The 12,887-nt window shown below is 38.6% G+C and overlaps 1 protein-coding gene across 6 annotated transcripts in view; it reads right to left on the minus strand.

The window, feature by feature from the left end:
- Positions 1–12,887, minus strand: part of dlgap4a (discs, large (Drosophila) homolog-associated protein 4a) — a 60,483-nt gene that overhangs the window by 17,108 nt on the left and 30,488 nt on the right. For 2 of the 6 annotated variants that reach the window (XM_015046749.1, XM_015046745.1), the window contains exons 2-6: positions 11,823–11,831; positions 4,226–5,468; positions 3,727–3,962; positions 3,295–3,372; positions 1,997–2,144 (exon numbers count right to left, since the gene is read on the minus strand). In XM_015046749.1, coding sequence (XP_014902235.1) covers positions 1,997–2,144; positions 3,295–3,372; positions 3,727–3,962; positions 4,226–5,404 — 1,641 coding nt within the window. In that variant the 5' untranslated portion in view covers positions 5,405–5,468; positions 11,823–11,831. The remainder of the gene's footprint in view (positions 1–1,996; positions 2,145–3,294; positions 3,373–3,726; positions 3,963–4,225; positions 5,469–11,822; positions 11,832–12,887) is intronic. The other 4 variants (XM_015046748.1, XM_015046747.1, XM_015046750.1 and 1 more) reach the window with 3 other exon arrangements.

A 12,887-nucleotide genomic window follows, 5' to 3' on the forward strand; every position in this document is an offset into this window, starting at 1 on the left:
AAATAATCAGAATGGTTTTTGGTAAACACTGTATTGTTGATTATTACGCTGTCTTACTTTTATAACAGTGAGCTACTTGGACCAGAAATGCTTTACATGTTCTGTTCTTAGTATGTTCTACACAGAAAGATAAATGTTGACGCATTGGCACCTACTTCCACTCCCCATGTAAATAATCTTTAGAATCTCTGTAAAAAAAAAAAAATTACAAAAAACACAGTGACATTTTTAGATCAGAGTTAAGATGGTAGAAGTCTGCTTTATTTATTGGCTTTCCTAACACTAGCCAGCTAATCTGGAGGTGTGCAACATGAATGACATAATGAGATTTATCTGTGTGAGGAAAGATGTCTGCTTATCACCTTCGCTTTAATATACTCTCTCTTATAGAGAAATAGTCATTTTGTTGTTGGTAAGGTTAGAGATTAAATAAAATCATGATTTCGTTTCTTGATCTCCTAAAAATAGCTTTTCTTTCATTGTGAGAACAAGTTGAGATATCTGGAGCTATGCTAAGGCTTTAGAAATATCCTTTTGTCTATGCAAAGAATTTCAGTAACATAAATGAATAACTTGTAGGATTTATTTGGAGGGGGATAATAAAATCCCTAATAACATTTGACTTCACATTTATTCAGATGTATATAAGAGAATAACATAGTATGACTGACTTTACCTTCATCTCAGGATAACCTGATTCTTTCAATCATCACCTGGTTTATGCAAAACATGTCCAAATATAGCAACATCTTTGCTTCTCTGTAGTTCTATTTTTGCTTCAACTGATCATAGTAGGTGGTTCAGCATTCAAGCCAAATTCTGGATGAAGTTGTCCACTTATCCAGGTAATATATTTTAACAATCTGCAAATGTTCTTTGAGCACTTTTATTATTGGGCATATTCAAAAACCACTGGTTGTTTGAAGACTAATGTTTAACTGAAACAATATTCATACATCTCGAATGTTTGTACATTTTGTCACATTACAATCTTGTATAATATTTAGATTTTATGCACTAGAACAACACAAAGTATTGCAAACATTTTAAGTGAAACATTTTAAGTAAAACTTGAGGTTTTACATTTTGAATCTGAAAAGTGTGGCTTGTATTTCCACCTTCCCTCCTAAGCCCCTCCTAATGTCGCCGTTGCTGATGCAATTCTTTTTCAACAGCTTTTCTTTGCAAAATTGCTATAGTTAGAATGGACAGTCTTCCAATATTCATTTTCAACTGTTTTCACATATTCTCAATTTGATTTCAACCTGTACTTGGACTAGGCCATTGTGACACAAGAATATGCTATGATCTCGACCACTGTGTTGTAGCTATGACTGCATGTTTGGTGTTGGCATCTTTCTGAAAAGTGAACCTCTAACCAGTCTCATATGTTTGCAGCCACTAACAAGTTTTACCACTGTTGATTTTTGCATAATCTTCAACCAATACGCCATGTCTCTTCTAAAAAAAACCCCAAAACAATCCACAGATTGGTGTCAACACCATGTCTCATGGAATAGTGCTTTCAGAGGGATGTGCATTGTTAGTTTTCTGCCACTAGGAATGCACGATATATCGACATATATTAATCAATTGGTATCTGTCTGATATTAAGAAGTCATTTATTTTTATTATGTTGCTGTTTGAGTATGTGTTTCGGGACAGAGGGCGGTGGGATATTTAACTGAAACAGAGAAGCGATGTCAGTGATGTCTGTTTTTCAGGGTGTCAAAAGACAAATAAATGTAACAATACCGGTACTTATTGGATGTTTGCCATTACAACAGTGCATCCCTGTTCACTACTTTCTATGGGTGTGAATCATTTTGCAAGAGATTATATATGTCAGCCCTCATTTTACATAGCCGGTTTAAATGTGAACTTATGTGAAAACAATTACGCACAGACCTTTTACCTTTTAAGTATGTAGTAAGGAAAGAAAAAATAATCCCAAATAAAAGAGAGTGCAACACATTTATTCAGATTGTAGACCTACCTGAGTGCCCAAGCCTCTGCCCAGGGTGCCGGAGCATTGGCTGAAATCACTGTTCCTGTAGCGAGGAGGAGCCTCCACAGGGCTAACCAGGCAGTCCAAGTTATCAAGGCTTCGATTAGTAGGCAGCTCTTTGAGGGACGGCAGGGAGCTGTGGGTCAGGAATTTGATTATTAGCCTCTCGTGAGTCTGAGAGTGGAACAAGTGTAGGTTGTGTTTAATTGATGATTTTCTGGGGATATTTTAAACCAGACTCTTAAAATAAAATTCCCTGTGTTGTTGAAAGATTAAATACTGCTGAAATGTGTGGATGGTGATATATACTAGCATGTAAAAAGCAGCACAGAGGAAACAGCAATTTATAAGCAAATCTGTCAAAAAAGGTTTGTTAAGTAGTCTTTTTCATTGGCTTGGAAATCAATTTCCTCTGTTCTGGCTTACAAGACTGGTTGGTGCTGTTAGTGGCAATGTGTGCACTAAGCAACAGCACATGCTGAAGGGATTTGCATGAAGCTAATTTCCATGTTTTTACATCAAGGTCTTGAGGAAGCAAGTTTAAAAGTCAAGTGCAAATATGTGGTTCAGGGTAGCCTGCAAGGTGAAAGATGGTACTGGGGCATCAAGGGCCAAAAATGCCACAATAAAACAAACAAAAAAAAAGAAGACGTTTAAAAAAAAAAAACATAGACAACACTCAAAAAAAAAGAAGAAGAAGAAATGCATAAGAATTATTTAAATGTGGATTTTCTATTTATTATGTTTTCAAATTAATGTTATTTATATTTTCAAATGATTATTTCAAATATAAATATATATTTGAAAATGTTTTTTTTTCTACAGTTAAAAATAATAAATTAGTAGTAAAGTAATGAAAATAGTTTTGGTTTTATTTTTTCATTCATGCTTAGATTATTATACATTTAAATAATAGTTTTTTTTCAATTTATGTTCATCTTATGTAATATCTCTTTTTTAAAATATTTATTTAACAAACATTTAGGTAATCAGTTTATACTGGATGATTGTGTCATGGAACACACACACATATATATATAAAAATAACTCAGAAAGGTTGTTTGTATGTCTTTTTAAGTAAATAGACGCATGTTTTACCAGATTATGTTTCAATATTTATGTATGCTTGTGCTTATTTATTGCACTGTGGCACTTTTGGCCCTCTACTGAGGCACTAAGGAAAAAATATTAGGCAAGTGAGGGCAAAAAACAGGTGGTGGGTAGTAGAGGGAGGGCAGGTGAGGGTGAAAGGAACGCCACACTGCCTGCCTGTGGATCACACTGACCTCAGATGCTGCATAGAGCATGCACTCTGCAGAGGAGACCACAGAAAATCCTCCCGCATGAGAGCGTAGCAGCGAGACCTGTCCATGTGGGTGTAGGAGTAGAGCACACGGTAAAATTTACCTCCTGTTGCTTTTTTGCACCAATTACAGAGCGATGCCATTTGTCTGTTCCCATACGCTCTAATTAAATCGCAGCTCCACCTTCATGCACAGAGTCTGTAACTCGTTTAAATAAACACCTTGGCTGTACAATGGGATGGTTGTTTGTGAAGGGATGCTGCCACCTGCTGTTTACCTTTGAGGAAACAATGTTCACAAAACAATTTGCTGGTAAAATTATGTTTAAAGAAAAAAAAACTAAAGACTAAAGCAAAACGATAAGCATGGTAGCCAAAGCCAGAATTTCAGTGTGACCTATTTGAAGTTGCTCACTTGCGAGGTGGTGGTGGTGGCTGCTGTTCACTCAGGGAGGACTGGGTGGCCTTCAGGTAGCTCTGGCGACGTGCTGCTGATTTCGGAGAAGGTTTGGGGCTTCCCTCAGATTCCTCACTGTCTTCTGGGTCTCCCATGGCTTTAACATAGCTGCCGCTGCGCATCCTCCTGCACGGGATCTCCGTTCCCTTGGTTCTTCCATGACCCACATTTCCGGTCCAGTCCTCCAGAGGAACCTATATAACAAATACTTTCATGTTTTCCTCATTTTTAGCTAAGTGTATACTTCTCTCTTTTTCTCCTGATAATGTTAGTAACATTCATCTCCAACTTTCTCCAAGTGAATAAATGTTACTTATAGAGGATATGTAGCTGAAACCTGCAAATTGTGAACAATGAACTTACTAGAGAACTGAAGTTTGTAGTTGTAACTGGACAAAACATGGAAAAGTTTAGGGAGCAGGGTATATAATTTCTCAGTAAATTGGAAAACTCCTACCTGTAGAAACTGTTGTGCCAGGTCCTGGTGACATGATTTTGTCTTAAGCAGAGTCCTGTTGACAGTAGCAGAGCCTTTCTGCAACACTTGCCTGGCCTGGTTCAGAGTGAGCGTGGACCAGGTGCCCCTTTTCACCGCCATGTCATCCTTGCTCCCCCTGTTTCTTGGCTCCTCTTCCTTGGCTCCGACCTGCATCGCAGGGCATGCCAGGAACTTGAGGTCGCTGCTGCTTTTTGAGGTTTTTAGAGAATGTGCAGAAATTGTGTTATAGCCCTGTGGAATATGTCTGAGAGCAGTCTGGCTATCTGACACCGCTCTGCCAAGAGTCATCATACTCAGTGGGTTGCGGTAACCTACAGCAATAGTGCCAGCTTTGGTAGTGTCAGTGTCCAGAGCGTCATCTGAGCCCCAAAGGCCTAGTGTATTAGGTCTAGGTCTCTGTTTTGATCCCTCAGTCTTAGCCCTGTCTTTACTCTTACTCCTGCGGCTTGGTCTGCCACCTTCCTCGCCACCTCCTGTTGAATTTAGGCTGCCTTTCAGCCCCGAGTTCTCTAAAGACTGGGATTTGGCGAACAATTTCTGCACGGAGTGCATGATGTGGCGGATCCGACCGGGGCTCTCACTGCGCTGCTTAGACATTCGTCCTCTGTGAAACTGTAGAGTGCTGAAGCCATCTCGCTGCAGGGGCAGGTGCCTCTCAAGCTGATCCAAAAGACTCGAGGGCAATCGGTTCATCTTAGCTGCTGCAGCAGAGGATATGGTGGCAGATCCACTGGTGATCATGGGAGCACCAGTCAAACCAAGGCCCAGTCCCATACCCATTGACAACGAGGTGGACAGAGCAGCAGCCCTGCCCCCCTGCCCGACTCCACCGCCGGGGATGCAGCTCTGGGGGCAATCGAGCTGATCAGCCTGGGGGGTAAAATGCAGGCGAGGGAAGGTGCTGCTGTTGGGAACCTGGCTGAAAGGCAGCAGACAGTCAGGGGTCAAAGAGGTGGGGCTGGTGGGAGTGTAGTGATGGAGATGTGGGTCCAAAGTGCCATAGTGGTTTATTGTAGGACTCAACAGAAAGGAGCTGTGAGGATCATTCGTCAGGGGGCACAGAGGCTTCTGAGCGCACCCCGCTGGTTCACACGAGTCAGACAGGTGGCGGCTGCGGCTGGCTCCTAACCCTTTCATGGTGGCCAAGATGTCGAGCTCAGAACATGTCTCCAATCAGTCTGGGTCCAATGATGGGCTTCACCTGCAATTAGAAAAAATGGAAAGCAAAAAGAAATTATGAAATGAACTGAAAATGATTGTTTAGTATCACACTTGTACTGAGCTAAATTAGCAAAACTTGTGATCATTCCAGCTATCCATTTATTTTCCAGGTTAACCAATTTGCTGTTCTCCCTTTTTTTAATTAATTATGCATGAACAACTGTTAAAGAGCCACTTGTTTACGATCTTTGAACTGCAGAAAAGACTTTTACTCCTAAAGCTTAAATGAGTGAGAGTCCAATTAGAAGTTTTTAATTTTCAGATAAGTAAATAGGGTAAAACAACTAAAGAAGTAATTTATAATCTCTGCAGCACGGGACTTTTTACAGTATTACAAAGCCTGTTTCCTCTTAATCAAGTTTCAACAACTGAGTTGTTTTAATAAAACTAAACAGCAGGTGGGGCAATAGTAGCAGTTACACAAAAAATAGTTTAAGAAAAAAAAAACATTTATGCTTCATCTAAAAAAAGAGTAACGTTTAGGAAATCTATATTAGTAAACAGCACAGCACTAAAATAAATGGGTGCAGAGAAAAAGAACAAATAGATGTCCTTTGAATATGTCTATTCAATCATCTTGTGTTTCAGCTGGGTTTTAATTTAACATGTTTAATAAAATTTAACTTTTATCTGGTGTTTTTTAAAATATTTTACTTTGATTCACAAATTAATTATCCCTTTGTAAAATATGTCATAAAAGAATTTCACTTATTTTAAAAATTTCTTTTATGTTAAAACATTTTCAAATGTAACAGGTTTGGCCTAATCGTACAATGTTTCAGTTTCAGTCCACCATCTATTCACTGCAACCAAAAGTCTCTTCCAAATTACTACAAAAATGAGATCTTCAGCTACATTTTTATGGTGTTTATTAAATTTGGACTTCCTCAGATAAAGCAATGATGGGCTTATGCAGCTCAACGTTATGGAAGTCATCGGCTCTTCTGCAAAACTTATGAAACTTCAAGAGCTAATGCTAAAATCAAGACAGCTGTTTAATTTTAAGCTTTTCATGAACTTTAAATAAAAAAGAGACATATTATTGTCCCCAGTTCTGCAGGAAAACAAACAGACTTAAGTCTTCCAAGTCCCATAGTAAGGCCTATTCTACAAAAAAAAACCTTAATTGTAAAAAATATCAGAAATATTAGGAATTAAAACATGTATCTGAAATACCAAGAAAGAACTGAAACTACAGTTTCATAACGGCGTTTTCAGTTATGAAAGCTAAAACAAAAGCAAGGAATGCTGGATAATATGCAATATGCTCACAAAGCTCATTTTATCCTGATAGCCTCAGAACTTCATTTGGATATCTAGAATTAAACATTTGTGGTTCTTTTTACTGTAAAAAAATCAGCATCTCTTTTTCCACTAATTTTATTAAAACCTCTGCCTGTACTGCACATTCATGTTTTATTAAAGAAAAAGGCACTTCTGGCAAAATTAGACCTCACAAAGATCTCACATTACATAAAAATCGCAAATGTATGTTAAATATAGTTGTAATAAACGTTTAATACATTCCGCTGCACCATTTCTTTTTTGTCACCTGAGTGATGTGTACTTAAAACTTAAATTTAACGTCTTTGCTTTTGGTCACAATCTGCTTTATTCCACCACTAATCACATGAGAGAAAACCTGGAGTTATTATTCTCAGCAAACAGCACAGCTTTCTCTGTTTATGGTATGAATTGGTCCAGCCAGACAGCCACAATCTCTGTATAAAACATCATGGTGATGTATAGCTTTGAGGTGTAGCACTGACAATGCACAGAACTTTTTATGACTCATACATGTAAATGAGATTAATATTTAAGAGCTGCTATTTGTTCCAGGGAATTGGACCCTCATTTCCACAAATCTTATTTTGTGTCCTCCTAAAACCACTTACTGCAGCATTTACGGTATTTTGATTCTTTCCTTTAATACCCAGAGGATAAAACAGGACAACTTAGATACAGGATAAAAAAATATACATATATATTCTGCTTTAATTATCACATCAACTGGGAAAAGTATGCACTGTTTTCTGTTTGAATTGAGTAATTTATCTAAATCCTGAATTATTTTCTGTCACCACTCATTGCCCTCGTATTTTTAGTGGCATTTATGGTTAAAAAGGGAGGTTAAAAAAACCCCTTAAAATTAGAGAGATATTGACAAACAGGCCAGAACTTGAATCATGTAATTTTACACGTGACTTGCCCTGCTTCATAGTCGCTCCATATGATCACTAAAAAAAACAGTCAATCTGTTTTCAATCACTGAACATAACACAGATGAGCATTATCAGGTCATACAGACAGCAGCGCTACTCTGAGTATAAGATGCTACTGAAGGAGGAAGATTTATAGCTATTTTCAGTAACAAGAAGCACAAAATATAAAGGGAGCTTCAGGAAATGATGGAGGGCTTTTGGAGAGGCCTGCCAGCCATCATGCCTTCAATTTCCATATTACAGAAAGCCAAACTTTTCACACTCTTTCTGGTTTAATTAGTGATGTTTCTTATGGATTTAACTTGACATGAGTATCTAGGGTCTTTACATGACTACCCTTTTCCCTCAGACATAAATATGTGACACAAAGGTGAATATTTTATTAATAGATTCTTCAAAGTAAGAAAAAAAAGTGAGCATTCCTTTCAAAATAAGATGTATATTGATTTTAATAAGTTATGAAATTGCTACATAATTAGCTACTTGCCCAAATGTCTATGTATTTACAATGAGAGTCCTGATTTAAACATTTAAACCAACTGGAAATGTGACAAACAAAGCCTGATGAAGACCCGCGTTGGTCTTGGCACCATGCACAGTGAGTAGGAGGGTAAAGCTCACTGTCAGAGAGAGAACTGGAGCTAACTTTTCAAAATTAGATCATGCGAGTAATATTTCACATGTATTTAACAAGGATTATCGGCAATTACCAGTAGGTTCCCAAATTATTTTTATTTCTGTTACCGTATTAAGCATAATGATGCTCGAGGTAGAGGAGTTGGCAACACTTTACCAAAATGAGCAGGACTAGCACTGAATGAAAAACAGGTACAAAACGTGAGTGGAAAAACTGACACTTTAAGGTGAGTCTCTACAACCGGTTGGCACGTTGTCAAAGCTGACTTTGAGCAGACGGTAAATTACACCAAGGTTATGAAAACTTGCATTTCACGCAGCAGAAATTCATGCTGGATTAAATTCAGCCTAACAGATGCTGTCTGTATCTGAGTGGAATGACTCACCGATCAGTCAATGGTGAGAGCCCTCTCCCACAGCAAGCATGAAATCTTGCCTGGGAGCTGAACGTGGAATGTTAACTCCGCACATTTTCATTCCAGTGTGTTGCTTTGCCACTTCTTGCAGCTCTCTGACCTCCCATACAATCTAAAGTGTGAGAGCAGCCACTTATCTGAGTCAGTGCTCCTGGTCGCTCACCAGCAGAGTGCTGACAAATACACCAGCGCTTTACGACGGCACAGCCTGCCGCAATTCATCCACCCAGGCTGACTGCAGCCCAACATGTTCGCATCCTGTAGGCGCCACTGCTGACAAACTGACACACACCTACACAGTGACACACCAACACACACTGACACACACGTAGATGTGTTAAGCTGCTCACCCACCCATCTCCCGCACAAATGAAACTCTGACAAGTGTTGAGCATCGCAGGGGCAAAGATGAAAAAGGAATAACGTTCACAGTTCATGTCATTCCATCAAAGGTTCAGTGCATCTATGTCTACGTGTGTGATGGAGGCCAGCGGGCTAATGCATAATTACAGGGTGGGCGCAGGTAATGTTAGCAAATACAGCATGTATCCATGGAGGTTTGTGGATTCATAGAATCACAGGAGTCGCTTTGACAAGTAGAATTGTGTGTGTATTCCCGCATGTGCTCTGAAAGTGACACATTAATTGCATTTGTGGCTAAGATGCCTGAGATTTTACAGTTCTTTCAGGTATTAAATGATGTAATAATCCCAAAGTGAGAGGGACACACTGGGAATTTACAATCAAAATAGAGGCTGCGGTTTGTCTGTGACAATTATTACATCCAATTTGATGTATGATGTTTGCAAAAGAATCAGAATATATCTATATGTGTAGGAAGGTTAAAATAACGTAGTACTATCTCCCATGTTTAAATGTCATTTGTACATCTTTGTGTCATTTACTTTGCTTTTTCTATCATTCGTCAAAACAGGTAAAGGAATACGCAAAAATGGAGAAAAAAAATCATCCACACACTTACCAGAAGGATAAAAAAGACTTTTACAGTTAAGTATGTAACTTTCATTGCCTGTTCCCTTACTGCATTTAGGTGAAGTTTTGTCAAGGTCCAAAATGCAAAATTTGGTTGCTTTTTGATGACTGCATTGAAAGACTATTTAAAACTCATAAAGACAAGCAGGACCTCAGTGGAAATGTGTCAGCTGAGACTTAGAGAGCAACTGCACTAAAATCTGTTTCCTGCTCAGGCATAAAACCTGGTTACTCTGGATGCAGTTTAGATACACTAAATGAACCCCTTATGCTAATGAGCTGCACTTCCCGCTTTGCAGAATGTACTGAAAATAATTCTGCGTTCTTCTATTTCCTGGCCTTTTGGGAAAACAAAAATAATCCTGCAAAAATGGCCCCCAAAAAAGGCTGGGAATTAAATTTCTTTTTTTTTTTTTTTTTTTTTTTTTTTGCAAAAGGCTTTTTGTGCATATAGAGGAGCCTCTGGCCAGCTAACACATTTAAGTGCAATAATCTCCCGTTTTTTATGTCTATTTAATGTCAAATAATTCCTGAGGGGAATATCTAGCCACTAAACGCTCCACCGTAGAGACCAGCTGGTCGCTAACTGTGTGTTTGATGCCGAGTATGTAATGCAAAACAGGCTCAGAGTACTTTTTTTTTTTTATTACTGTAAACAGCTGCGTGCTGCAGAGGAAAACAACAACACAAAATTATGAGCAGTGAGTTTGATCTGAAGGGAGCTGCAGAGAGGGGTAATGATTCTCTGCGGCTTCATTACTACCAGTGGCTCATTCACATTAACCACAATGATTCAGATTAGTATGCAGAAATATTGGCTGGAGTTGCTTTAAATACCAAGGGACAAAAACACCCCTACACCACAGTTACATAAATGTAGGAGACAAGCAAAAAGTAATAAAGGCAGCAGTTAACTCAGTGTGACTACATCAACAAAAAGAAAAAAGTAAGACGAATTAACTGATGTTTTTTCACTCTTAAATACACTAACGTCACAAAATTCTCAAGGAGAAAACTGATCGCACTGCAACAGATTCACATGTTACCATTACTGCATAAAGGGAATATATGGGAAAAGCTACTACATCTTGTCTGAGACATCTTTACAGCCCAGTTTATTGTGTGCTCCAGCAATCTGAGCAGAAAACGACTTGCATTCAATCATGCCTCGATGCAGCACTGCACACCACCTTGATTGTGTTCCAGACCTGGGACCAGACCTAATGCTCACTGTTGGAAGACGTCTGAGACTGTAGGGTTTTTTTTTTAATGCACTCCAGTTCCCACTAAACTGCACCATTACATGGTGAGTAAGTGTGATATGTCCATGCTAGAAGCATCAAACTATTCTGCCTGCAAATAAAATATGCATGAACAAGTTGCAAAAATCGATCCCATCAGTAATAATGATCTGTGCGATCCAAAACCATGAAATTGTGTTTGACCTTACAATGCGCTGCATTAATTTAATGCCAAAGTCAATAGGAGTTGAGCAAAATAGGGAAATCAGACAGATTTTTCAAAATTAGGAGAGTGAAACACATGAGCGCACACAAGCTGTGATTAAACTTTTGCAACATGAAGGCTTTATAGACGGATTTAAAAGTGAAATCAGTTCTGATTACACTTATTCTCTTTATGAAAGACAAAAAAAACAACATATTTACAGTTAAGAAACAGAAAGACACACTCTAAACTCACACTAAATGAACTTTGACACGATCGTAATCTACCCAGGGCCAGTGTAATAGCAGCTGCTTTATCAAACCTTCATCGTTGGCCCGCTGAGAGGTCACGTCACGAAGCCTGACGCTGAAGTATGGCTCTGGTTAATTCTGCCGCCAGGCCTGCTAACAAGCAGAAGCACAAGAGCTGCTGGTCTGTGTCCCACAGAGCCACCAAACAGGCCTGTAATAAATGTTTCTTGTAACTGTGCACTTCCCCTGCAGCCTGCAGTGATGAGCAGAGGGAGAGGCGAGAGAATTATCGATCTGTTCTCGCTCCTTGTTCTAAGGGTGAATATACAGCTGCTGGCTATTGGCTCCCACAGTCTCCAGCAGTAATCACCTCTTTCCTCTTATTGTTTCTCCAAGCCATCCACTCTCTTTTGTCCTCATGTCCTGCACTTTTTCACACAATGGTCCACTACGATTCCTCACTGCACGAATGAGCTGCAGTGCTTTAAGTGATTTCTGTGGCTCATTTTTTAAATTCCTGTTTGTTTTCCAGACTTCCCAAATGGGAGTAAAATAAAATGCTGTGACATCCGGTGAAAATGTGTTTGTCTTCTTCCAGGCTTCCACAAGTACAAAGTGCATGCTTTCAGTAATAACACTTAAGATGGGCCATCCGCTATCCCCACTGTCTGGTGAGAATATACTAATAGCTTGTTGCACTTGGGAAGTTATGTCATCTGTGCTTCCTGTGGATAAAATAAGTGTTATTCTCTTCTGCCTCAAGCAAGAAAACAAAATCTTATTTATGGGGAGCGCAAGGAAAATTAAAGTAAAATTAATTAAAAAGAATTTTGACAACTTTATGAATTTGTCAGCAGATTTCACGCAGTGTGGCATGGACATGGAGACAGAAGAATGTAATAATTCAATGTGACAAATATAGAGAGAGAGGAGAAAAATTAAAACAAGAATTAAGGAAACATGGTGTGGAGACATAAAAGATGACTATTGGTTCAATTTTATAAAGATTGTACAATTTTTTTATTTCAATTTTAATAAATGGAGATTAGCCAAAAATAAATAAATAAATAAATAAATACCCCTTTCATTTTCTCGATGTTGTACTGTAGAACAGTATGGAATTGAACGTTTTAATACAACTACATGTTTCAATTAAGGTCAAAATTGAAAAATAACTTCCTGTTTTGGGTTTAGCATAATCAAACATCCAACCAGTATGAACCTGACTGCACATCATTGATATGTCCTTAAAGTGGCAGAAACTAATAGCTACTTCCATGTATGCTTTTTTTTTTAAGGTTTTGTTGGTTCTAGTGGCCTTTATTTCAAAATAGTTTGACAGGAAAGAGGGTTATTAGAGAGGGGGAAGACATGTGGCAATTGAAACTGCAACCACTGGCATGAGGACTAAGGCCTCAATACATGGATTGTGCGT

This window comes from Poecilia latipinna, unplaced genomic scaffold (genome assembly GCF_001443285.1).
Source record: "Poecilia latipinna isolate Pla-1442-1.1 unplaced genomic scaffold, P_latipinna-1.0 Scaffold791, whole genome shotgun sequence".
NCBI classification, from domain to species: domain Eukaryota; kingdom Metazoa; phylum Chordata; class Actinopteri; order Cyprinodontiformes; family Poeciliidae; genus Poecilia; species Poecilia latipinna.